We start from the raw sequence: 27,080 nt of genomic DNA, 5'->3' as shown, positions 1-27,080 counted from the left end.
GGAATAGCTTTAGTGACAAGGAAGCAGAGGAGAATCAGGCTCCAAGGTATAGAAAAGTTAGGATTGGCCATGATAGCACATGTTGTTGCCTACTGACCTAGGTGTAGCTTGGGCTAGGACTAACATTGCTGATCTAAGATGGAAAGTGAGAGGAAGCATTAGAAAAAAGAACGGTATCTAGTCACTTCAAGATTAATCCCATTTCTTCTTTCATTTCTTCGAAGTTCCCCATCTCCCTTGATTTAGACCAGTGTGAGATAAGGCTCAGATATTCTGTCTTTTATTCTCTGGATTCTTCTGAATACTGAAACAACTTCAGCTGAAGTCAGTGCAGCTTTTCTTTTGCGTTTGGAGAAAAGAGTCCTGGAAGTTGACAGTGTACTGCATACAGCGTATATTTCTTCCTCTACTTATTTTGAAGCTTGGACCAGAAAGGACCTAGAGCTTCCTCTCTCACTGAAGATGGTTGGCACAGAACTGAAGCCTCATAAACGTGAAATGATCAGGCAGCAACTTCTAGAGTGTGGATGCAGAGGCAAAAAGAAAAGTTTTGCCTCGGATGTATTTCTTCAGTCAGGTAAACAGTTTTGGAATTGAAGCAGGGGAATGGTGGAGGTCTGGAGAAGACATTTGCCTGTGTGATGGGCTGGAAGCATCCATATGGTCCAGAAGTGTTTTCTGAACCACAGTTTTAGCAGCTCCAGTTGATGACTTCTGTCTTATTGCAGGGGTTTATAAGTAGACTATAACTTATTGTAGTTTTCAAGAGCTAGTAGCTGCTTACTTAGGTTCAAGGAGAAACCAGTTTCTACTCCTGTCTGCTGGCAATCTAATAGCCCAAGACCTGTAAAGGATAAAAGGGCAGAGAGCCGCAGAGAACTGTAAGGGATTTGCCCAAGGTCATTCTGAAGATCAGTGGTAGAAACAAGCTAAGCACCCATCCTGACCTACAACCCAGGGCCTTTATCCTTTCACTCGTTGTGCCTTCTGCCCCTGCCAGCATATAATGCTGAGATTTGGCAGACGTTCCATTTAAACTGCCTGGCTCCAGGAACTGCTTTTTAGAAGTGCGGCTGATCATTAAGAAGCAGAAATGTCAGTGTTAAAAATGATACTGACCACTAACTCCAGTCCAATGAAACAGTATCTAAGACAATTGCAGTCCCAATGCTCAGTGATGACTAGATAATTCATCACAGCTTTATTTTGTGTGGTGTCATTCACCCAGACTGAAGCCCTGTATGCATGCTTCAGAAAGTTAAATGACATTGCAAAGATAATGACAGCAGAGGGGAAAGGAAATGAAGAGACAAAGGTTTTTGAAGGGAATTGGAAAGTGATATGGAGCTAATGAGCCAAAGAGATACAGAAGCAGGGCCTTCTAGTAGAAGGGTCTGCAGAAGAAAAGGCTTTTATCTCAACAGTAATGAAATCAAGCACATGATTGAGTTACCATTAAAGGTAAAATTGAAGTAAAATGTGTTTGCTTAAGCCTTGGTGGAAGAACTTAAAACTCACATGAGCTATGAGTTAGGAGCACATACAGTTAGTTGCTATGCCAAGCTGGTCGACCCCTTCTGTTTTGGTTATTCAGTTGTGTGTTTGAATCTTAAGATAGAGCAGAGGGATAGAGCCTGTTGAGAAAGAACTCTGCATTTGGTAGAACTCTGCTGTTAACTGAAGTGCTCCACTCTTGGGAAGGCCAATTCATGCACACATGGGCTCCTCATTGAGTATTTGTTAGTTTTTTCTTTAGTATCTTCTCTGTTTTCCTAGGGAAGAGGATTTCTAACTGAAAGATGGGATGTGTTTGTCACTGCAGGTTCTGAGTCTGCTTCTCCACGTGGCACCTTGGAGTTTCTAGCTGGCACCATTACCTCCAACGAGTGGAGTTCTCCCACCTCCCCTGAGGGGAGCAACGACTCAGGGGGCAGTGAGGCCTTGGACAAACCAATTGACAATGACGCCGAGGGTGTATGGAGTCCGGACATTGAGCAGAGCTTCCAGGAAGCGCTAGCCATCTACCCACCATGTGGACGACGGAAGATTATCTTGTCAGACGAAGGCAAGATGTATGGTAAGGAGAAAGAAAGGGCGTATCGCAGCACCTCAGACAACTTGCCCTGTGCAAGCCACTTGCCTTGTACCAAATGATGTTCTGAACTATTTCCTTCCACTTGGGCTATCCCAAATGGAAGCAGTTGGTCACTTCAAGTTACATTTAGGAAAGTCAGTGGAGATTTTAACTAGCATAAGATTTTAACCTCCCTCCCCCCCCCCCCCCGACACACACACACTCCCCAAATCAAAAACATTGTAAGTTAAAGGGTATCTGTTTCAGGGGAGAACCGAGAAGTTAGATCCCAGAGCTGGGCATGCTGCTGAGCTAAGTTTTGGATAAGTATAATATAATGGCTCCATGAATGTGAATAAATTCATCTTTTAAGGTATCTGCTACTGCCCTCTCTAACCTTCTTGTTACTCTAACTGGTAAAGGCCTGTGTCTCTGGTGCTGAAGGTCGCAGATTGAGCTCCTGAACCCCTGAATGGCCCTGCTGGTGTTGTACAAGCATATACAGTTCTTTAGCTACCTACACTTAAAGGGACAAGTCTGAGCAGAAACCAGACCCCTCTGGCTGCTCTCTTTCACTCTAGTTTGCCTTCTTACAGCACTAGCATGAATGTCTGTCACCTGTGAGTTGTTCTCAGCTAGCATGCTACTCAGTCCTGAAAGCAGAGAAGTACTGGCCTGCAGCTGCAGCAGCAGAAGCCAACTTCTAGGTGACAGAGGTGATTTTTGACCCATCCCACAGCTGTTAAAAATTCTCTTTTGCTGTTGTCCACAAAAAGTAGGTCTGTGCTGGATTGTGTAGTTTGGAAGGAGGTACCTGGTACTTCTGTGACTCAAAAGCAAAGCAGAGGCTGAGAGTGCACAATCTTTGGGTAAAAATCCAAGGTTAAAACTGTTTCTCATTGCACTTGCAATAATCTTGTGGAAAACAGCCCTCTGCTGCCCCGAATACTCAGATTTTTTTCTTCCTTTACAATTTATTGAATCTGTTTGTCTCTGCAGGCCCCACCGTGGGAGCACCATGCCCCGAAGCTTCATATGCAGCATTTCACATGTCATTTTGCAGGTTTCTGTCCAACCTATCAGGTCATTGTTCCCTCAGCTAGGGTATAGATTGCTATAGATTGCTACAGTGGCTTGGGTGGAGTCTTGTTTACAAGGTCTTGTCTACACTGGATGGTTTAAGTGGGTGCATACTCATAATTATATGTATATAAGGAATGTTTTCAGTGCAGAGTTTAGTCAGGTTCTTTCCCTAGCTTTTCTCATCTCCGCAAGCACAACTGCTGATCTAGATTTTGTGATGGCTTTGGACTGGGCTAGCTTACAGGGATATAGCTATAAACTTGAAGCCAAATTCCACTTCTGTCTAGGCTGATAACTTGGCTATTTTGCAGGCAGATGAGAAGCTAAATCACTGGAACATTTATAATCTTCTGATGTCTTCCCATATTTCCTGCTGAGTCTGTGGTTCCTCAGTAGTCCAAGCTGAATGAATTGTTGACTGTCATGGTTTAAGCCTTTCTTTTCCTGCAAAAGCCCCTTTCTTGCCCTCTCTCTTCTACCACATCTAGTGCTTTTCTCATCTTGCACTGAGTTGCCCCAAAGTGCAAACTTAGGGGAAAAATTGCCTTTTTGGTTGAGTTAGCTCAGCTTAGGCTGTGGTGGCTCTAGCTCATGAGTCCCCAGTTCCAGAGTTAAGTTCTCCCACAATAGAGACTCCAAGTGAGCATAGCTCACCATGGCCCTCAAAGCCATGGGATATGTTCCCTTTCCAAGGTATCTGAGTGTGGATGGCAGCAGTAACGACCCAGTATAGGTCAAGGGTACCACACAGCAAATGTCAGTTGAAGAAGTTCTACCCACCTCAGCTTGCATCTTATGATCAGGTTTAAACAAAACTATAAAAATAGTTGGGCTGACACAGTGGGAGAAATGGCATGTTACACCATGGGAAACAAGGAAGGGAGAAGGCAGCAATATCTTGAACCTGCTTTGCTGTGGCAGAAAATTGATTACAGAACTACACTTCCATGCTGAGTGTGATCACCCTAAGACTAGGCAGCATTCTGATGTAGACATCCATTCCTGCTCTGTGCTAGTACAAATATTTTTATGACCATGCCATGGAACAGACCAGGGAACTGATCCAGCTTAAAACTAACATGGCCAAAAATGGAGAAAATGGGAACTTTGGATCCAGGATCTGTTTCACTGCCTTGCTGTACAGTTGCTTTTGCTTGCACTTAGGGAAGGGATGATGGAGATGGGAATGAGCAGCCATGGTTGAGGTGAGGGTAGGACTGTTTCTTTCAGAAGCAATGCTTGCTTAAAATGTTGAACAAATAAATCTGACTTGAAAATCTACCCTATGGCTCACCAGGGTTACGAAGGATAGATTAGTAACATGCTCCCTGCCATTGTAAGTCCATGCTAGTTTTCGTGTCAGCTGATTCTTAAAATTATTAATGAAAGAGATGTGTCTTAAGACTGTCTTCACTTGCTAATCATTCTGCATAGCCGTTGTCTCTGAAATACTTCAGCTTTGGGGTTAATATGTCAGAGCAGGGAGTGATATGGACTGGAAAAGAAATAAGAATTGCGGGAGCAATGAACTGCAGAAACGGAAGAGACTTAACTGGGGTCTGACCCAGCATGCATTGACTTTTGGTGGAAAGTCCCTAGTTAACTTAACCTGTAAGATACAGAAAGTAAATAATCTATGTGCAGGGTGAAAAGTCTAGACTAGGCTCTGCAAGAAGAAATGAACAGATTTTCTGCAAAGTCCACCCCCAAAATGGGACAGTGTCCCTGCTTGCCTCCACTGCACCTGTTCCAAGTGTGGACAGTTAGTTCAATGTACTCCTGACAGAACTCTGGACTCTTGATTTATGCCCTCCTTTGCTTACTAGTCTTTAGCATCCATGCCAAGGAGGAGGGGCCCAGCCTGTGATCTATAGAAAGATATGACCAAGCAGGTAGAGTAAATATAGTCCCTGATTTCATCTTCACTGCTTATGAGCCAATTCACGGAACAGGACAAGCCATATGTGGAGCAAGCCCTACCTCCAAGGGAAGATTGGTTAGCTGTCCCCTGACTGATTTGCAAACAACTTGCTGAACCATGGGGTAGAAGTGTTACAGAGAACTGCATGAGCCCTTTTCCTTGACAAAAGGAGAACCTTGCCATTGTTTCCCACTTGATGATGGTTTGTGTAGTACATACGCTCTTTTGGGCATGATATTTCAGGTTATAGGATCTCTTACCTGTGGAATTTATACAGCTTTCAACTGTTGGGCAACAACCTGTAATCAATATAAAGTTATAGTTCCATACCTTTTACTTGTTGAACAAGCTAAACTTGAGAACCAAGTCAATATGAAGAACTTCCACTGTTTTGTTTAAATAGGTTTAAAACTGCACCTTTTATTAAAATCATTTCAGTCTATACACAGGGCCTCATGCTCATGTTCCCTAGCCCCCAGGTGTGCAGCTTGCTGAGTGGACGTTATTCCTATCACACCTGTAGGTCACCTAAGCTTCCCTCTGTAGAGTTACCATCTGTGTCTTGGGGCCTTTGACCTTTTTCCTTTTTTTTTCCTTCTGGACATGTTCCATTACCATAGGCAGCAATCTGACCGAAAAAGCTTAGACTATATCACTGCTCAGGGTGCAAATCCTCGCTGTCTTCTCCAGCAGTTCTCTGCCTACCACACACTTGAGGCATAAAAAGCTATTTTGTTTGATATGGGACCCTATCATTTCTTCTGATCATTCTGTTGATGTTAAAAGCAGTGAGTCCACAGCATATTAACTTGCTGATCAGGTGTTTTCTGATAACTACTAAGGTGCTGTGGGATTACTTTCACAATAGTGTTGCCTACTTGAATATCATGGGAGCATGATATTATGAACCTGGTTTTTACCTTTTCCAACTGTATTTTTCCATGGGAGAATTGTTATCAGTAGCATTTGTACCAAAAAGGTAATCACAGAACTTGGTGATAGAGTCAGGATCTACTGGCATCTGGTCTGGAGAAAGGCGAGGGAAAAGCCTTACTACCTCTGTGTGATTTGCATGAAGATGCTAAATAGAGGGGCTCCTAACACCGGTGAGGACAAAGAAGTAAAAAATAGAAAATACCACAGTGAGGTTTAGTTTGATAAAACACAGCTGGGGCCTTGATTTATAAGGAAGGAACAAAAGCTTGGGACAGCTGATAGAGTGACTACCCTAGCTGTCCAGTGTTCCATTCCATTGCACAAACATCTAGCTGTTTCTGGTTGTGTTAGAATGCTCTTCTTTAGGACGTGATAGTTCAGCAGCTGGTTTCCAAACAGCACAGCTGTTTCTGTGGGGCAGACAGCTGGAGGCAGTCATCTTCCCAGCTGGTGCCCTCTCTTTGTGAGTCAAATTCCTAATATGACTGACAGAAAATGTCTTCTTAACGATTTCCAAAACTTAGAAGACGAATGCCAGGAGATGCATACTTAACCATGTTACTGGTTAAAAAGCTTTTGCAGTTAAAACCTGAGCCTTTGCAGTGAACTGCAAAGACTTGAGTTTGCAATGTGAAATAAGCTACTATAAAAGGTCAGTCTGATGTTGAAAACTACTATGTCATAAGTAGTTCATCCCACCCCCCTTCTGAAGTGACAAGGCAAATGTGAAGAATATTGTCTTCATCTCAAAGGAATACATTACTAGTTAATGTTTTCCCCAACCTCTAATATCCAGCTAACAGCAAAACTGAAAAGCAAACAAACAAATCTGAAGGAACAAAATATATGCTGCCTGTCCCTGTTCTCAAACCCTTTTCCTCCTTAAGGGGAGGAACATGGCAGCTATTATACAAATGAAAACCTTCAGGGTGCCAGTATTCTTCTGTATCTGGTTTAGCATCTAAACTTATGCTGTTTCAGTGCTAGCAGTTGGAACATGCTGAGGATGTGCTTAGTTGACATCGAACTGCCCGGCCCAGGCAATTGCAGAATTTGGATTTCGGCTGTGACATTCCTCAGGGAGATATATTTGCAGTTCCTATCCCTTCCATTACTGTGACATAATGAACCATAGAACAGCCCTTTATCCTACAGTTTTGGTAACAAAATTGAATCTCCCATTTTAAGGGAGTTTAACACTACGGGACAGTTGAAACTTAAATATATGGACAATCAGTCAGGATGCAGGCTTTTCTCCTCCCTTCTTCTTTTCTGGTGTAGGTGTGACTTTTGTATTGAGATCAGCAACATTGCTTAGTAACAAGATTTTATTTCACTAAGTCAGCTTTCAGTTTTGTCCTTACGAGGTTCTGTTTCTTTGTTTTCAACTATATCAAGCCAGATTTCTGGAGATTTTTGCAACAGATTAAGTTTCTGCTGGAGTTTGTAAAGTTTTTCCTTCCATCATCTTTGCATTTCAGTTTAAATGGTATCTTCTGTGTGTTCCATGCAAACATATAAAGAAATATTTTTCCATAATTTCCAAGCATTTCCTGAGAATTGAGGAATTTACCTCTTTTGAAATGCCTACCAGCCAGGAAACTGCTGGTATTTGTGGAGGGGGGAACCCAGTTACTAGTACTATCCGTGGCTTCTTTCTTTAACAAGCTTAGTAATGAAATTAACAGAAATAAATAATTGTTTTATTGTGCCCTAGAAGTTCTCTAAATTATGACTACTTTTTTTTTATTTTGTTGTTTAAGAAAATGGCACAAATCTTCTCTAGTCCCTTTATGATTTTTAGCAGCTTTGTATTCCCATTTTTTTTCCTGTCAGGCCTAAAGCCAACAGTTCTATGTAGGCTTAAGTTTTTCCCTGTATATATGTCTGCAGTCACAGAGCTTTTCCTCATGCTCAAGTAACTGCCTTCATTAACAAAACTGCATGACCCTTTTTGCTCTTCCTCTGGCTTTATTTCTAAATTTCAAATATTTAGTAATTCTGCAAGACTGAGTTGATTGGGAGGAGTATATTTCTCAGCAAGGTACTTGTTCTTCCTTTTTAATTTTGTAAATTACACTGCCAGTATATCTGATTTCCTGTTTGCTAAGCCAGCTGTATGGTTTGTAGCTGCATCCACTCTTCTACCTTACATCTGAGAATACCTATTTCAATTTCATTAGTCAGTGTTTTCTCTTCTTGCAGTCACTGTTTTGCTTCTGCTATGCTTTACACATTTCCCGTTCTTTTCTGAAAGATTTAGTAAAAAGCCCTAGTGTTATTTTCCATTTTTAAAAACACAGAGTTCCTTCACAGTTGGATCCAAATATTTCCAGTTGCCAATGTGCTCTTATATGTACACAAGACATTCATTTACAGCTTCAGATTGAATTCGGTTGCTGGTAACATCAAATATGGAAAATGAAAATAGATGTCCGCTGGCTTGAGTTTCTTTTCCCTGAAAGCAAACACGCATGAGTCTCTCTTCTGGCCAGGTTTTTACAAACACATTACCAGAAGGATCTCAAAAACATAGAGTAAGTTCTGAGAAGAGCAGTAAGCATACCACACTGAACATTGATCTGGGAGCTGAAGGGACTGATTTAGGAGGAAAGATTAAAGTAGCTAAATATACATAGCTTGGCTAAGCGATGACTGAGAGGGGGGGAGGACACATACTAACAGTCTAAAAATATTTGAAGGGTGTTAACATTTAGGACGGACAGGGATTATTTTATGTGGAACATGTGAGCATGACTAGGATTAATGGGAGAGAAAGAAGAAATATAGGATGGATATCAGAAGAAGCTTTGTGGCAGCATGGTGTTCTGTGCTGAGGGATCTCTCTCCCAGAAGGAGCAGAAGGGAAACACTGTTATTTGGGACTTTTAAAACTATCAGAGAAAACTATAAGGAATATATCTGTGAAACTAGTCCCAAAAGATAGCGTGGTGGGGTTGTGCTTTGTATCAATGAGAGATGGATTTTAGATTAAACATACTACGGTTTTACACAAGAAACAGAGGACAGTAGGCATTAGCTGCTGACCAAATATTACTTTTCACTGTGAATAGCTGCGGATTTTTCAAAATTGTTAATATTATGTTTTATACTATCTGTGTTTCAGTGATGTGAATAAGTTCATTAGACCAGTGGACTCACAAGCCCTTTAATTTCTCAGAATTTATCTTAATTCTGTTCTTTAGTCAGACATTGGGTAGAGGAGGGTAATAGCATTTCTCAAGCAGGGGGAACTACATACATCAAGGCAGCTGATGAGTGTGAATACACAGATTGTACAGAGACCTGGCCATAGGAAAATAGGAGCTTTCTTACTTCAGCAGTGCAAGCAGGTGAAATCTATCACATGAATCAATTTTCTTTTAAATGTATGCCTTAGAGCAGCTGGGTGTGTGTGAAGTATAGCTTAGCAAAACTTTATTGCATATTAAAATATCTGTGCACATTTTTTAGGCAAAAACAACGCAAGACAACATAAACTTCCCAGGTTCCATTGCCTTAAGAGTTTTGGCCCAAAAGGAAAGGAAAGTCACTTGATCAGAGAAAGATGATATTACAGTTAAAAGAAGAGGCAGTATTCTCATTCATATAGGATCCAGAAAAAGAGTGCAGGACAACTAGAACTGTTTGTTGGTTTTAAACAGTTACTCATTACCTATTCTCTAACAAACCCTGTATTGTCTCTGTATAATGAAGATCTGGGCAACAAAACTAGGAAGGCTGTGTGCACTTTGCGCCCAGACAGATGGTCTTGCAAGTCTGTTGGGTCACTGGCAGAGCTGACTTAAACCTCTGGGGCCCGGGCCCACCTGCTGCTGAAGGATGCATAACCAGCAGCTGCTCCTTGTTAACTGTCACCTTGAACTTCTGACCCATCTTCTGGGTGCTCCCTCAAACTTTCAGCAGCTCAGCACACACACGCATGCAGACACTGTCTTACTCTGTCCATAGCTTCTTGAACAGGAAATTACACTGTTTTCATTGAAACTCTTCCATCTGAAATGACTTTAGAATCACCCTTCTTTCCTCTGGAGTACAGTGTGTGCAAGAATTGCAAATTCCTGTTCAGGAGCTCAGATGTGAATCTGTGGACTGAACACGGGGAGTTTGACCAGTGCTTTATGAGATAGCCCAGTAGGAATGACCCAAGTTGTTGATTGCAAGACAGGCCTGTTTCTACGCATGACAGTATTACAGCGAAATGTGTGCATGTGTGAGATTTAGCATGGCTTTGCCTTGAGCCTTGACTGGAGATTGCAAGCATTCCTGCAATATGAAGACTGCATCATCATCTTTAGTTGCAGAATCATAGAAAACAGGCCTAGAAGGGACCTTCAAATATCATCTAGTCCATTCCTGTGCCCAGAGGCACAGCTCTACTTAAGCTATTTATGTTTAGCCTGATCTTTTATGCTTGCAATTGGAGGAGAGTGACTTGACATTCTAGATACAGCAGTTTTCAGCTAGAAGGAACTTGAAGCACCTAGATATTTGCAAGTTTCCTTTGAATCTATGTGCATTTTTTAGGTAGCACTAGCAGCTTAGATAATTCTTGCCAGCCTCTTGTTCCTGCCCTCATGCCACTCCCCAAATTATGGTTGCCCAGCTCTTTGTCAGGCAGTGCTGTAAACTCAGTCAGGGAACAGGTGTTTAAAGAACACAGGGCAGAACTATGCCAGTGTTAAGAACAGAAAGAGAGGGGGAATATAACCGCAAGCTACTGCAAGGAAATTTTATGAGCTCGGCAGGTTTCAGTTACCCGGGAACTGACCCAGACAGTAGCTACAAAGCCTCATTTTTTGCAGAAATGTCCATGCTGTTTTATAATTGGTGATCAATACTTTATTTTCACCTATTAAAAAATATGGCTTCCTTAACAACCACTGTGGCTCGTATTGGGATGGTGTACAGCTCCATGCTGAAGGACTGTTGTGTTGAGACCAAGGGTGTATTTCCTTAGGAAACACTGACATGATTTAAGAGTTTACTGCAGTAGAAAAGGGGCAGTTCCCACTTCCATTCCTTTGCTTCTCTGCCTTGCTCCCAGTTTGTGCTCCTACCTTTTATGCCAGCTCTGTTTTCCAGCAGAATCCTTGCTGAACCATTTTAACTTGCTAAATTACTCTGACAAAATGAACTGGGCAGGTTTCTGTCAGGGTAGAGCTGATCTGACCTATGGGAGGGTCTGGCGTTGGGGAGGTGTTAGGGAAAAGGCAAACCGCCTATCAGCAGTAGCCAGCTATTAGATTAGCTCAGCTTCCCATGAAGGCATAACCTGATTGTTTAAAGTAATCATGATGATGTCTCTGCTGTAAGTTATGGCAAAATTTGAAGAGAGGTGAAGTTGGAGCCATTCCTCATACAAAATCAATATTCATTTCTTGATATAATTAGGGAACAGTCTCTGTGTGCTTTTGCTCTCCCTGAAGCTGCTGCATATTTTCCAGTCATCTGGGCTGGACTGAGTCCTTGTCTTAGAGGGCAAGCAAAGCAGTCCGAGCAGTCACACAGCAAGTGTCTGAATGATCTCACAGACCCCTTCCAGTCCTGATTTCTATGATATTTGGAGTTTTTTGTGCTTGGTCAACCTGCCATCTAGTTATGTGCGCAAAACAGATTAGTACTTGGGCAAAATGTTCAGGAAACAGTACACTATTGGTGCCAACAGAGGTAGCTGATGGCAGGTCAAAAAGAGGGGAGGTGCTGAAGCTTTTGCTTTCCTTCGAAATAGTATCATGGAAGCGCTATTGAGAGTTGCTCTCAGATACCACCTCAGCCGTTGGAAGCTATTGAAACAAGCAGAAAGACTTTCACTGACCTAAGGAAGAGTTTGGCAGGTGTCTAGGTCCCTAATGTAGGACTCGGACGCATGGGAACTACTGGGTGTTGTTGGAGTTGAGCACAGGTTGCAGTGCTACCCTAAATAATCATGGTTTTCTGAACCTGGGCCTTGCTGAGTGAAAATATGTTTGTGTGTGTATAATGTTGTTTATAGGTGACCTAAGAGACTGAAAGCTGTCAGTCTGACATGACTTTCCATGCAGATTCTCATTGGCTGTTTCAGGTAGTATCTGTTACACTCTCTGGCATATGAAAGATTCATGTTATTATAAACAGCTGCCTTGGTATAATTGTGAGGTTTCCCAGCCAAACCGAATCTAGACAGTGCCTGTAAGATTCTCATCAGTCTTACTCTAGAAGGCACCATAACAGGTCCCTGGTCTGTTTCTGCTGCAGCTCTTAATGTGTATATGAAAGAGTACTTCATTGGAAGGATTATCTTGCAATTCTATGGCCTGAGGTGATAATGTGGGAAAATGCAGCTGATGAGGATGTTCAATTTATGCACCAAAAAACACTGCGCTCAAGGCTGAGGTGTGATTCAGGGCTGTGTAGCCTGCAGCTTTTCAGTATACTGATGGTAAGGGATTGCTGCATGCATACATTGCTGCACCTTAGTAAAAGCTCATCTTTCCAAGGAACAATCCCACATGCCTTTGGGCAGTAATTAGGAGGCACTTTAATTCTGCGTAGCCATTAGGCAAATGATGCAAGGACTGGAAGACCTTGTCCTTTCTCCTACCAGTCTGTGCCTGAGGACTAGGTGGAATAGAGTTCCAGGCTACAGCTTCTCTGGTGGCAAAGCTGGTTTAAGAACTTCTGCACTGGTTTTTACTTTGTCCTCTCTGTTGTGCCAGTTCTGTGGTTAGTGTGGCCACAATGGGAACTGGATCAGCAATCCGATTAAAAACAAACAGTTTGAAAAGAAATATAACAAAAAAAATATGCAATTTTTTCTTTTAGGGAGAGGAGAGACTTTTTATTGATTTATTTTTTAATTTTGGTAATGTATTTTACAAAGTGGGTGCATGTGCCCTCTCCCCCTGCACCTTCTTCCTGCACTTTAATTGGTACATCTGCAGGCAGGAGATGATGGAGTATCACACCGGGCAGGAATGACCAGCTGAGGAAAGGGGAACATCTTCAAGTAGCTTTGCTGATGAAGAATATGTTGGTGTAACTACACTTGTGGTGACTGACTTTTCATCTATCTCCACTCATTGTTTGGAACCAGTAAGAAGCTTCCCAAAGCCTTCAGGCTCTGTAATTACTTTTATTATTCTATCGAGGGAGGTAATCCTCCTCCTCTACTCAGCCCTTGTGAGGCCGCCTCTGGAGTACTGTGTCCAGTTTTGGGTTCCCCAATACAAGAGAGACATGGGGCTACTGGATTGAGTCCAGCAAAGGGCTACTAAGATGATTAGGGGACTGGAGCATCTGTCATATGAGGAAAGGCTGAGAGGGCTGGGCCTGTTCAGCCTGGAGAAGAGAAGACTGAGGGGGGATCTTATCAACGTGTATGAGTACCTGAAGAGAGGGTGTCAAGAGGATGGGGCCAGACTCTTTTCAGCGGTGCCCAGCGATAGGACGAGAGGCAGCAGGCACACACTGAAACATGGGAAGGTTGGTCTGAACATGAGGAAAAACTTTTTTCTTGTGAGGGTGACTGAGCACTGGAACAGGTTGCCCAGAGAGGTTGTGGAGTCTCCATCCTTGGAGCTATTCAAAAGCCATCTGGACAGGGCCCTGGGCAACATGCTCTAGGTGACCCTGTTTGAGCAGGGAGTTTGGACTAGTTGATCTCCAGAGGTCCCTTCCAACCTCAACCATTCCGTGATTCTGTGATTATTATCCCTCATTCGTGCACTTTGAATGAAGAATCTTAAACTGGACACGAAGAAAGATCAGTTTCTGGATAGGGATACCAGTTCTTGTATTTTTAGGTGTGGATTTAAGCTATGTGGTGGAAATGAGAAAAATAAATCTGACCCTTCCCAGCAGAAGGCCATTTACACAAGACAGGGTTCCAGTATTTATGCCAGTTAGTAACTGGGGCAGCTGAGTTTTATGACCTCAGAGTGATCATCAAACCACTGTTTCCCCATATATAATATAGGGAGAAATCATACTTGGTTATCTCTGTAAAGCACATTTAGATTCTTAATTGAAAAGCGTAGCATGTTCTTTCTAAAAGGATGTGTGTCCAGTGAAATGGCCCTGGTCCAGTTTAACTAGTGCATTCTGCCTAGTGACAAGGCCTCAACTTCTGTGTCATTTCAGAGTAAGCAGGAGCTCAGCACTTGCACAGTCAAATGATGAAAATGAGTATGTTGGGGCAGAGCTGAAGATGTGGTGATGCTGATCGCTTCATCGTCATATTTTTTAGGGATCCAATTGTTTATAATTTTTCAGAAATACTGGCTCAGCTCGCTTTGTTGAGTCTTCATTGCAAAATCTTATTTTAGGGACTGCATGAGCACAGGGAATCTTTTCATGGAAGGTTAAAAGTTAAAACTGAGCAAACTCGAGCATGGAGTAAATGATCAGAGTGATGAAAATTTCTTCTCACAGCTGAATATGAAATTCTCTGGCATGTGTAACTGTACTGTGGGAACTCAAACCTGACTATTCAGCACTGTGGTTCTGCTGTGGCTGGGGAGAGATGTCTGGATATGACTGGCCAGTGGCCCATATTTGCATGTGGTTTTCTATGGTCTGTTTCATGCGAAGTGATGCCAGGATGATGATCATAGTGATGTATTTCAGTTCTTATATTGTCTTTTGAATACATTTGTCTGGATTCAGCATTGACCATTTAAGGAGAAATTAGGTGGTTAAGAAGCCTGAAAGGAACTTGATCAGAGTGAACTTTGTTGTTATTAATATTGTCTAGAGAGTTATCTTTAGTGCCTGACAGACAGTCAATATGCTGCTCTTGAGAATGTCCATTGTTGTCAGGGCCACTGGCTGCATGGATTTGCCACTGTTGCAGTCCGGATAAATGGGAAAAATAAGACACCATGCTGCATTTCTTGCTCAGTATACTTAGTTTGTGCGTACCAACAAAGACTGAAGACTGCTGGTGAAGAGCAAACAGCAGAGTTCAGAGATTAATGGTGGAGGAGCAAGGGTGCAGGGAAGTGGAAAGGTTGAGAGATAGGGATGAATAGGGAAATGGTTATTGTAGAATTTTTACTGGCTTCTGGGATGGTCTCAGCTGTGGCAGTGGAATTAATAGTAAAAGGAGGCACTGAAACAGGGAGGGAAGCATTGGGCCTGTGGAAAAATCTGAGTACTGAATAACAGCACTGTATGGTACATGTGGTATACCAAGACAAATTTCAGAAAGAGAAGGACCTATAGGAGAGAGAGAAGCCAAATTTTAAAGCTCCATAGACAAGTTCCCTAAAAAAGAGATTTTAAGGGTGAAAACAAGCATGCTAAGTAATTAAGTAAGATGTGACATTAGTGATAGCTAAAAGCCAAGGAAGATAGGAAGGGATGGAGGGAACCCAAGCCAGAGAAGGGAAAGGGTGTTGATGGCACATCCTCTTGCCTGGAAAAAGCTGGGATGGGAAATAGGAGGCTAACAGAAGCTCCTCACCAAGGTTTTGGTAAGAAAAGGAAGATGGTTTCTGATGGAGGGAAAGTCTAGTAAAGATGTCATTCAAAGAAGGAAGATATCAGTAAGAGACAAGTGTCTGGGTATCTTGCTGAGAAAACAGGATTAGCCAGCAGAAAGACAAAAAAAAATGTTTTTGACAAATTCCCTGTTTGTGGAAAAGGTGTAGTTTAGTGTATTTAGTGTAGTTGGGAGGATGAAGGCATTTAGTGTAGTTGGGAGGAGGAAGCAGGGGAATGAGTGTGATGAAAAGTAAAGCTGCACAGCTAACTAGGGACCAGGGCAGACCCCGTGGCAATTTAGCTCATATTGTGCGTGTAGTCATAAACATAACACACACTGCTTTTGTCTCGAGTGTCATTCTAGGGGAATCTAAAACTTGCTCTTCAGTTAATTTTGCTTTGTGCGCATAGAGAAGCATTAACATTTGGTGGACAGCTGGACATCCTTAACTTCCCTTTTGTGTCTAGATTTATTTGTCATGCTGTGTCCATTGCGTGCAGTTCATTATGTTATGTATACGTTGATTGTAGTAGACAGTTAACTACATGCATAGCAAGTTCAGGACACAGTGATGTCCCGGAAGCTATCATTAAGTGATACAAAGAGACTAAAATAATGGTTAAGATGGCTCCATTGACCTTGCTTCAGTTAACCTTTCACTGGATTCAGTTGCGTTTTTGCTTCTACGGATTTCTTATCTTTGCTGCACGTCATAGGTAGGTGCATACATTTCCTTTGGGAAAACAGCAGTTATCTCTATCAAGAAGCAGATACTTTCACATAGTTTCCACTGGAAAGATTTTGCAGAAATCACTATGAGTTCTTAGCTCTTATCCATCTAGAAGAGAGGCTTTTGGTTCTTCCACCTGTCTCTGTCAGCAGATGTGCTAGGATAAGGCAATTCTCAGGCTTAAAAAGAAGCTTTAATCTGCCTCTTGTACAAGCAGTATTATACCATTACTAACAGAGACAATGCAAAGCTGTGAGGCAGGATTTAGAAATGTCTTCTATGGCTCTGGGAATTTCCTTGATTTCTCCCACTCCCCCTCTACCCCCTTTGGAGGGAGATACTTCTCTCCTTTTACACTGGAATAAGCACAGGTGTGGAATGCAGAATCTAAAAGCCTCTGCACCTCTGTGAGCAGCACCTTCCTGATAACTGCTGAATGCAAAATTTTGCAGTTCAGTGTGAGAGGGGGTGGAAGCTGAATTGATGCCCTTGAAAGTTTGTGTCTGTTAGGAGAAAGAGTAAAGAACATGAGAGAAGATCTCTCTCTTTCCTCCTTTTTTTTCATAACATGCCTCCAAGGGGAAGGCTTCAGGGAGGTTAAAGGGCTTTTGGGTGTTGGGCTGCAGTTGGTATGTTGGCTAAAGCTTCATGAAACCTAATGCGCAGTTTTGACAGAAGAATCACAACTGTTTGTAGGTTCCAGTGACCATGGCAGGCCTCAACAGGAGTTATTCTAAGAACACAACATATGATCAGGTTACTGAAGGACACTTTACATGGTCCTAAAAAATGAACCATCTGACAGCTTATGACAGCTCTGTCTGTTCCAGCTGAGTGAGAAGTGCTAGCTTTTGCTTACCCTGTAGCTGGGTTGTGAAACAAAGAAAGTGCTTTCCATAGTCTGTGAACCAACAGAGTACCAGCAGTCTAACGTCTGCATACATCTAACTTCTTATAAGGAAAACAAAAGGCATATAGGACTTGCTTCTTTTTGCAGTTTTGATTTTTTGTAATTTAATACCTTCCTGCTGGGGAGATTGCTCGACTTGGTAATTTGCATAGTTCTGTCTTTATTAACTGTGATGATGATGTCTTTGTGGGGTGACGTGTTTTTGCTACCATATCTTTATTCCCACTCTCCTCAGTCTTCTCCAGTGAAGAACATGGCATGAGAGAGCTTTGTAATTTTTGCTGATAATGTTATGGGCAAAACGGTCTTGATTTGAGGAATTTCACTCTATTGAATTTGTTGCCAGTTAACATAAACTTTTATTTCCTGATTTGGGTACTGAGAAAAACAAGAAGAAAAACAATTAAACCCTTGGGGAAACACCTTTCCTCCCCCTTCCCCAGGTTCAGCTTCAGTCCACCACCTCTCCCCCTCCCCCCTTCCTAGTCTCAACTTCCCTTGTTTTTGCCAGGTATTACACTCAGTCCCTCCCAATTCCTTTAGCTGAGGCAGTGGGCGGCACAGGAGGTTGGAGTCAGCTCGTAAAATGGTTTCTTTCTGCTGCTTCTTGCTTAGTACTTTTTTCTTCCACTGCTCCTTGCTTTTTACTGCTCCGATGCTCCGGTGTGGTTTCTCCACAGGCTGCAGTCACTTCAGGGGTGTACCTGCTGCGGCATAGGTCCTCCACAGGCTGCAGTCCTTTCAGGGTGAACTTGCTGCTGCATGGCTTATCCATGGGCTGCAGTCCCTTCAGTGGTGTGCCTGCTTGGGCATGAGTTCCTTCATGGGCCACAGTCCCTTTGGGGGTGTTCCTGCCCCAGCGTGGGTTCTCCACAGGCTACAATCCCTTCAGACGTGTACCTGCTGTGGCATGGGTTGTCCGCAAGCAATAGTCCCCTCAGAGACCTACCTCCTCTGGTATGGAGTGCCTCCTTCCAAGAGTTGCGTCTCCAGCTATGTCTCTCCTAATGTCTCCTTCCACGTGTCTTCCCCATTTCTCCTTCCTTTTCTCCAAACACCTCCTCCTGTGTCCCTCCCTGCCTTTTGTATATTCCCCTGTGTCTTCTCATGTTTCTTCCTCTTTGTGTCTCCTTTTGTGTGTCCTCATGTGTCTCCTTTTGTGTCTCTTCACGTGAGTCCTCACATATGTCCTTCTATGTGTCCACCTGTGTCTTCTGTCCCTAGTGGCTACTACTTTTTTCTAAATATGTTTGAGCAGAGGTGACATGTACTCCTGAGTGGTTGAAGTTTTGGCATGCAGTGGGTTGTTTTTAATCTGTTTTGGAACTAGCTGTGACTGGCACAGGACAATTCATGGCCTCTTCCCACACAGATCATCCCTGCAGCCCCCTGCTACCAAAAACCCTGACATTTATGCACAATACAGACACTTGTGAGGGATTGTGCTCTGCCTGTGTAATTCCTTGACTTTCATGGAATCACAACAAAACTAAACTTGCCCTATAACATTTATTACATTTAGTTGAGAATCTATTAAAATTTAGTTCTGATGCAAAGATGGATGATTCATCCTCAGCCAGCCTCTGAAAAGTTTCCATGTGTTCAGATTGTTGGTATAGCCCAATTTGCCGCCTGTTATAAAGTTTGTCTGCCAGAAATTTTATTCATCCAGTTCTTCTCAGGGCTAGTTTTTCATTGACTCATTCTGTCTCCCCCAAAGGAAGTTTCTCCTGGTGCACGTACACATTTCTTCTTTATAGATAATGGGGTCTGAGCACCCTATTTTGTCTTCCACATTTCCCACTTCTGATGTGTGTCAAACTGTGTCCTTCTGAAAGTCAGGATTATGCCAGCATCTATGGTAGCTGTGCTTTTTCCCTATCACTTCTGTTGTTTCTTACCTTGCGAATCTGATCCACGTCCAACAGATGGAGGCTTTCGAAAGCCATAAATACTATTCTGGGCACTAGAAGAAAGTGGTGCAGATGTGTCACTATCAATTGGTCTCAGCTTTGTAAAAAATGGTTACATTAGCTGTCAAAACAGCCAAGCGGAAGGTAGCATAACAACATCTGGTCCCATCTAACTGTCCTGGGCATGTGACAGTGCTATGCTGGAACTGTGGGAACTGAAGAGGTCAGAGTGCTACATGCTGGGCATTGTGTTTCTGGCACAGAAATAGTTCTTAATTTGAGTATAGAGGAGCTGGAGTTGTCCTCTCTTCTCAGCTATGGACCTGATTCTTCTCCCAGGGGAACAAGGAGAGCTTCTGTAATGACATCATCAGGAAAAGATTAAGATCTTTGAGTGTAAAATGCTTTCCCATCCTTAACTGCGTTGGTTACATTTCATGAACATGGCATAAATGCAGTCATGAATGTTTACATTCTTCTGTTTCCAAATTTGGGAATTAGGGGTTTTGCTAGACCTTCCATAAAGGCTTGGGTGGTCAATTTCTAGCACTGAGTCCTTCGTTGCATTCAGTTTATTCAGAGGTTGAGTTAAATAAGGGTTTAAAATAAAAGCAAGTGACAACTCTTTCATGGAATGTTAAACTATCCAGATAGAAATTCCCCCTTTTTTCAGTGCTTGCTTTCTTGCTTTCTGTGGTGTTCTCATGTACAAGTTCACTCCTTAAGTATTTCATAGAAAATAAATTTTTTTAACATATCCTTTTAAAGAAAAGGAAAAAAATCAGACCTTTGTTATGAATAAGCTTTACAAGAGCTGAGACTTAGCTTCCCCTTCTATTCCTGCTCCATTCCTTAAACAGTTGCAGACTTATAAAATTTCTCACAGCCTTTCAGTTCCCACTCCAGCTTCTTCTGGAGGTACTGTGTCACCACTAGTGTGGTCAACACAGATGCAGTTTTTGCGAAGCTTGGTCTTTCTCTCACACTTCCTGCCTTGAATCAGCCTAGAGGTCACATGTGCAACTGCAGCTTTTCTATTTCTGCTCTTTATTCCTCCCTCACGCTCTTGCTATTCAAAAGAAGGGAAGAGAATCTGGATATCTGGTCAGACTTGGCACATGGGAGCCAGTTTATGGAACCTGCACAGTCTGCCTCATGTCTTGGTATACACTCTCAAATAGTTTTGTAGTGCTAGCTGTGAATCAGAGTCTAGGCTTTATTCTCCTGTTCACTGCTGAAGTTGTCAGTAGCTCAGCCTTCTCTTGTCTGCTTTTCTTTCTGATTTTAATTCCTGGACCTCAGTCTTCTGTAGTCTTCTGCTCTTGTTCCAAGTAATTTCAAATTCTGTACCAGTGACCTCCTAGTTTTACATTTCATTACCCATTTCATTCATGGTTCTGTTACTGCAATGTCCCTCATCTGTCACCATGACCATCTTTTGTTTGGATCTCTCCACTGGCCTTTCCTTCTCTCTCACACTGAATGTAGAGCTGTTTGTCTTCATTTCCCTGGGCCCTGAAGGGCCTAATCTCACTCTGGCATCTCTTAAAATCAAGATGTAAAACCTTCAGCCTTCAATGACCACTTGTTTTCTGTTCAAACAAGCATTCCTTCATTTATTCTGCCCTGTGCCTCACTTTCCTGTTTATGGGAGCTCCCCATTAACTTCCAGAAAGCTAAGCTTCCTTCTCTGCATCTCTTTTGAAGAACGCTCCTTTTCTGTAATGGCTACAAGAGCCTGAAGACACTTCATTCACTGTGTTATGTCACACTGACAAATACCATCTAACTATTTCCAGGTACTTCTGCATTGTTTTTTGTTGTTTATTTTCCTGTAGTTAGATTCTGAGTGCTTTAGGGCAAAGAGCTTTCTTTTTTGTTCTATATACTGGTGGTCTTGATTTGTGCTTACAGCTTCTGTACATCATGGTAATATAAGTATTAAACAAAGCATTTAATTCCTCTTTTTACTGATCATTTTAAGCTATACAGATGCAAGTTGGGAATATAATTTGCAGCCCAAAGTTCTGCTTCTAGAACTCTGGCCTCTACAATGTGAACTGAATGAGTACCTTCCTAAGACAGAAGATAGTGTGAGAGCATGTCATCTCTCTGCTGACCTCTATGATAGAAAGTTCCATTATGCATCTTTTGCCTGGCGTCATAGCTCTCTAAACTTGTGTTTGCATTATTTCTCTGTTCCAGGCCGAAACGAGCTGATTGCCCGCTATATTAAGCTGAGAACAGGGAAAACTCGCACAAGGAAACAGGTAAGTGTAAAGTTCCCTCTGTAAACATTAGCTGCTTTGTGCCACTCCATATGGAGAGGGCTTGTGAGAACAAATCCCTTTGCTGCTCACTTGCTATTAGGTTCTGGCTTTGTTCAAAAGAAGTTGTTGTGCTGAGCTGGCTAATAAGAGTGGTGGGCAGAGTCAGCTCGTGCATTTTACAATTGGACTGTGACGCTCACCCTTCCCAGTCACATCATGACACACAATATTTTCTGCTGCTAAGCAATGTCCAATTGTATTTGTCTGATGCACTAATGAGCATTTCTGTGACCGTCAGTGTGTAAGTGTGGCCTCCTATATCAAGGTTCTTTCTTCAGCCCAGATAGATGGACAGCAATGGTGATTTTCAAAACACTTGGCACAAAGGAATTTCTATGTGACTTGGGAATGACAGTCAAGGCAATGCTGGAGAATTTCCGAGCAAGCTGGACCTGCTTTTAGTAGGGGGTTGACTGTATGGCCTCCATAGGTCCTTCCACCTTAAATTATTCTATGATTCTGTGGTGCATTTCAGCCCAGACTAGATACAGAGAAGTTCTGAGAGTCACTGTATAGTGGCTAGGGATGCAGAACATGGGTTTCCCTTCTCCTAAGAGGAGGCTAAGTTGAGGAGCAGAAGGTCAGAACTCTCAACCCCCAGATTTAAGGGTGGGTTCTTCAGTTTTAGAGAGGTCTCTGACTTGATAAAGCCATCTGAATTGAAAGAGGCCTTAAATGGTCCATTTCTGCTTCTCCCCCATCTCACTTCATGATAGTTAATTTATGTTCAGAGAAGCACCTCACTGCTATCTCAAACAAACTAAAAAGGAAAAAGAAAGCCCAAAATAATTCCCTATTGCTCAAGGTGCCCAGAGTATGTTGTTTACTTCTGCAAGCACTACCAACTACTTCTCTGGAATAAAGATGGATTTTGTCTTTCAATGCAGGTATCTAGTCACATCCAGGTCCTGGCAAGGCGAAAAGCTCGAGAGATCCAAGCCAAGCTGAAGGTACGATGTGTATCCTTTAACATATCTTTCAAGCCCCCCAACTCAGCCATTCCCTCATCCTTTCCCTCACTGAATATCCTCAATAAAGGGTGAGATCAACCACAAACTGTAGTAAGCTGGGGAGGAAAAGGTACTTCTCAGGAAGTGTTGTGCAAACATTCGTATTGTTGAGGCTCTGTGACGTTTGAGGCGATTCTATTTAAAGAATAAAGAAACAATTCCTTTAATTTTGATGTGTCTTATTTTTGCCTCTAGTTTATGCCTCTAGTTTATGCTGCTGTCATCCAGGTCTGAGAGTCCCTGGGGAATAAGGGAAGAGTGTTTACTTGAGAAGGAGGGGGGTTATGGAGTGTTGGTGAATGAACCAGTGGCTGGGTATCCTCATTAGCATTGTTACTTGAGAAGGAGGAGGTAATGGTTACAAATGCTGGCCAGTACTTCAGTCCATTGTGTTGTGGTAGCCTTGGGAAAGGGTAGTCTTGCAGTTACTGCAGCACTAGTTCCACCTCTACTACTGGTAGTGCTGTGGACTTGTCTGCAAGAAATAGTGTCCTGAGTTGGCATAACCACTGGGAGGAAGTAACAAAGCCATCTGGCATCTTCTCAGGGAAAACGGTGCCAGCCAAGTTGACTTTGCCGTTTGATTAATTCAGACTTGATTTGAAGAGGCCTGGGTTGATCAGAAGAAAAATGGCTGAGTTCTGCCCACTTGCTTAAGTAAACCTCAGTGTTTTTCTTTCCACAGGAAGAGCTCAGAGAACAAGCTAATGAACCAATAGCTCTTGACATTTATTTTCACTCAGATTTGAAGCAGGAAAATGGTTTATTTGCTCAGACTGAATTGATGTAAATGTCGAGAAGGTGAAGCTTATGGGTGACAATTGCACAAGAGGGTTCTCCCTGCTAGAATGTGAACTATCCAGAAAGGGCCTGTCGAGCAAGATGAGAGGTCCAGTCCTTGTTATGTGTCCTCGAGACAACCAGGGAAGGAAGGTGCACACTGACCTTTTGTATTTGGTATGCCAATAAGTGATCAGGAGGGAAATGTGTTTCCTTCACTGTGTAAAGCACATTCTCCCTGATCTTTCATGCTTCGGATGATAATGATAGTCTTGACAGACCAGTCCAGCCCTGACTGTTAAGTGGACTGTTGCTAGAGGGTGCTTCTTCTTGGCTGTCTGGGCCATTTCTCAGTTGGCATCATGAGGAGTGGACTGTGTGTAAGTGAAGTGTTGGTACTCGGTCCTGACCAGTGCTGAATTGTGTGCATCTCTGTTGTGAGCAGTGATTACCTCTAACAGTCATGACTGTATTCCCCCATCCCATTCCTGGCTCCGTTTTAGAAAACAGTGCTGTGTCTGTAATTAGCCTGTTGTGTTTCCAGCTGCTCTGATAAGGGAGAGAAGCTACAAATTACAACTGTCTAATTCAGTGCTTCTAGGTAGGGCTGCCTAAGCTCAAAGCCTGTGGTGCCATTAAGTGGTCAATTCAGGTGGAGGCCTGCTTGAGAGACAAGTTAGAGCGAGTAGGAAACAACAACTGCCCAGGGCGTTAAAAGATTTAGTGCTGCTTATATCTGTAACCTTGATTCTGTTCTTTGCGTGTCACAGCTCTGGGATTTGGCATGATTGAAAAGGCAGCCAGCTGATCCCATTTCCACTTAGCACACAGGAGCAAGCCTTTTTTGTTCTCAGGGAATGAAGGTGTCTCAGGGAGCTCTGTGGAGCCACTGGTTGTTCGCCTTTTATACTGCTTCAGGCCATGCTGCGAGCTCTACCCAGCTGCCTGCAGTGAACCATTCCTCAGTACCAGACTGTTCCTTTCTCCCTGCAGAGGCAAGTCTGTAGCACTGATTCAACTTATTTACTTCTTTGCTTTCCCTAGTCATTTTCGTAGAGCAAGGAAATGAAATCACAAAATCTGCTGCCCTTCCTCCAAGTTCTTGCTAACAGCTATGTGTTCTTCTATCGCTGTTCATTTTCCATACCAAGTATATGTTTTCATGTTTATACTCTAGAGATAAGAGCTGCCACGTTATGACTTACTAGAACAATTAATGTAGTACTGTTTTCTCAACATGAATTGGGGTGTCTTCCATAAGTGTGCATGTTGCCTATAACAGAGATAGGAAAGTAGGGTAAAGCTTGAAGAAAAATATGTCCCCAGACATCAGTAGTTTTCCATCTCCTATGTGGTTAATAGATGTCAGCTGTACTAAGGAAAAAGAGGGAAGATGTGTGTGGGGGGGTTTCTTCCAGTGTGTTTTGAGAAGGACAAAACAGTAAACAAAAAATGCAAATATTTTAATAAGACTTTTTGTTGCTTCATTTTTGGTTTATTATTTAAGCATCATTTGCATGGGTTTTTTTGTACTAGAAATGCAAACATACAAATGAATACAGAACTATTAGCTGAAAGAGAAAGGAAATGTCTTTGATGAAGACATGTTTTTTTCCAGCAGTCTGTCAGGCATTTAAGTGAAACAGAAAAACAGAACAGGAGGTGATAGTTAGAATCTGTTCCCTGCTTAATTGCTCATGTTTTTACTTTAATAATTCTACAAGTGATTTTATTGCTTCTTCCCCATAAACTCAGGTAGACAAAACATTATTTTCTAGTGAGAAAGTAAGGAGAGAAAAAAAACTTTTTCAGTACTGGCAGCTGGGAAATGGTCCTTATATATGTCATGGAGGGGGGGGGGAAAGAATGTTTACCCTTTAAAAATGTTGCAGGTATGCTTTAAAGTATTCCCCACAGCATCATTTAAACTGGATTCTGAAAAACTTTCCCTTAGCTTTGGAGAGGCTTAGGAATGTTCTTAGCAATTAAAATGTTTCCCTTCCATACGCTTGAATGGTACTAACAGGAGTCACAGATGTAAAAAAGGAGATATTTAAGTTGTGGCCATTTCTACAGATCATTCCGCTTATAAATTATCATTTGTTATTGAGCTTTTTTAATACTTCTTCTAAATGTTTTTCTGCTATATGCAACAGAATCTCTAGGTTTTAAACTTAGAAAACCTTAGAGAAAGAGAGGGTGGTAAAGCAAATGGAGACCTAACAGTGAGAACTTACTGCAGTTACTAAAACAGCAGGCTAAATGAAGGCAAGCGGGAAATGAGAGTTGCTGAAGAAGAAAAGAGCTTACCTCTTTCAACAGTTTCTCCAAGCCAGGGAACTCACCTGTGGCATTGCCAGTACAATTATAATTATAATGTCACAGATAAAAGTAGAGTCTCTGAAGGATAAAGATTAGTTTTAGGAGTAGGAAGAAAGGCAGTATGTGGGGAAGTTCTTCTGCTTGCCCTTTTCTTGGTAGAAGAAATGAAGAATGCTTTTAGTTTTAAACATACATTAGACCTCCTAGTTGCACTGTGTCGTTGCTTCTAAAAAATGTGTGCAATTTCACAGTCATGTTAAAACACAAAAAGGAATGTCCTCATATGTGTGCCCTGGGAGATTGCCTGTTTCCCCAGGGATGGGACTGAAACAATCAACTCTACCTGAGACTAGTGCAATCCCAAACTGAGGCTGTATTTTTGCAGTCATGATGACAAACTCCTTCTGTTTTAATAGTGAGGTTGTTTTTAGTGTTTTTTGGTGATCAAGCATCTTTCCCGTTGAATGTTCTTACCAGTGATTAAAACACAGGAATGAACACAGGAATAGTCCCAGCATTTCAGAAAGGAAGATCAGTCACATCTGAAGCTGTAGGAATAGGCAAGAGACTTTAGCTTTGAAGAATTCTTAGGACTGTTGTAAATCTGCTGTCCTGGTTTTCAGAGATGCTTGTTTCTTGCAAAGAAGTGGGTGAGAAATCCCAGTTATGCAGCATTAGACCAGGAAATGTACTTATCATTATAACTATTCTGTTTTTTCTTTTTCTCCTCTTGCCCATAGGATCAGGCAGCTAAAGATAAGGCCATGCAAAGTATGGCTACAATGTCATCTGCCCAGATTATCTCTGCAACGGCCTTCCATAGTAAAATGGCCTTGCCTGGTCTCCCACGACCAGCCTACCCTGCTGTTTCTGGGGTGAGTGAATCAGAGACTGGGAGGCGTTGGGCAGAGGAGACTCAAGCATTCGAAAGGGTGTTGGGACCTGCTTAGGAACATCCTGGAGACATATCAAAAAGAATGAGGCCAAAAGATACTGTCTTTGTAGAGCAAATCTGTCACGTGGCTGCAATAGTTTGCATCTGATTCTCTGCTCACACTGATTTAAAACAATAGACTTTCACTGTATGCTTTTTCTAAAATGACACAAGTGAAAGAATGAGATCCTTTCGGTTTTCAACTGCCTGAAATATTTTTAGGTCTCTGTATCCCTCTCTCAGTCCACAATCTTGTTGGATAAAACTGTTTGGGCCATCCTGACCCTTTCCCAAGTTCACCATTTGGAACAGTGTGCTCCTGAGTATGTAGATCACAAACTGATGGCCATTGTATAAAACCTTTAAAAGAGGAAGTCTGTCAGCATGCCCTAACATTGAAGCTGGGCCTAGTGAGCTTTGCTGAACACTGATTTCTGCCGAACTACTGTGAGGTTCTCCTGCAGAAAATGCTCCCTCCAAGAGGGAAGGCATCATAAAGGCTCTGGAGACTTAGGCATAGGATGCATGCATAGTATTTAACATTAAAACTGCTACCAGGTCAGTCACTTGCATGTCACTACTGGCAGTGTATAGAAAGAAAGCCGAGACCAGTCAGTACCCCACAGGGATGAAACCAGGAAGATAGAAAG

The 27,080-nt window shown here is 42.4% G+C and overlaps 1 protein-coding gene across 4 annotated transcripts in view; it reads left to right on the top strand.

Moving 5' to 3' along the window:
- Positions 1-27,080, top strand: part of TEAD4 (TEA domain transcription factor 4) — a 58,647-nt gene that overhangs the window by 10,933 nt on the left and 20,634 nt on the right. For 2 of the 4 annotated variants that reach the window (XM_064518084.1, XM_026112645.2), the window contains exons 3-8: positions 422-577; positions 1,823-2,077; positions 21,260-21,324; positions 22,272-22,334; positions 24,029-24,169; positions 26,237-26,371. In XM_064518084.1, coding sequence (XP_064374154.1) covers positions 463-577; positions 1,823-2,077; positions 21,260-21,324; positions 22,272-22,334; positions 24,029-24,169; positions 26,237-26,371 — 774 coding nt within the window. In that variant the 5' untranslated portion in view covers positions 422-462. The remainder of the gene's footprint in view (positions 1-421; positions 578-1,822; positions 2,078-21,259; positions 21,325-22,271; positions 22,335-24,028; positions 24,170-26,236; positions 26,372-27,080) is intronic. The other 2 variants (XM_064518093.1, XM_064518097.1) reach the window with 2 other exon arrangements.

The sequence above is a fragment of the Dromaius novaehollandiae genome, chromosome 1 (genome assembly GCF_036370855.1).
Source record: "Dromaius novaehollandiae isolate bDroNov1 chromosome 1, bDroNov1.hap1, whole genome shotgun sequence".
NCBI lineage: Eukaryota > Metazoa > Chordata > Aves > Casuariiformes > Dromaiidae > Dromaius > Dromaius novaehollandiae.
The sequence above is the reverse complement of the archived record's forward strand: the minus strand, read 5'-3'. Positions and strand labels throughout refer to the sequence as shown.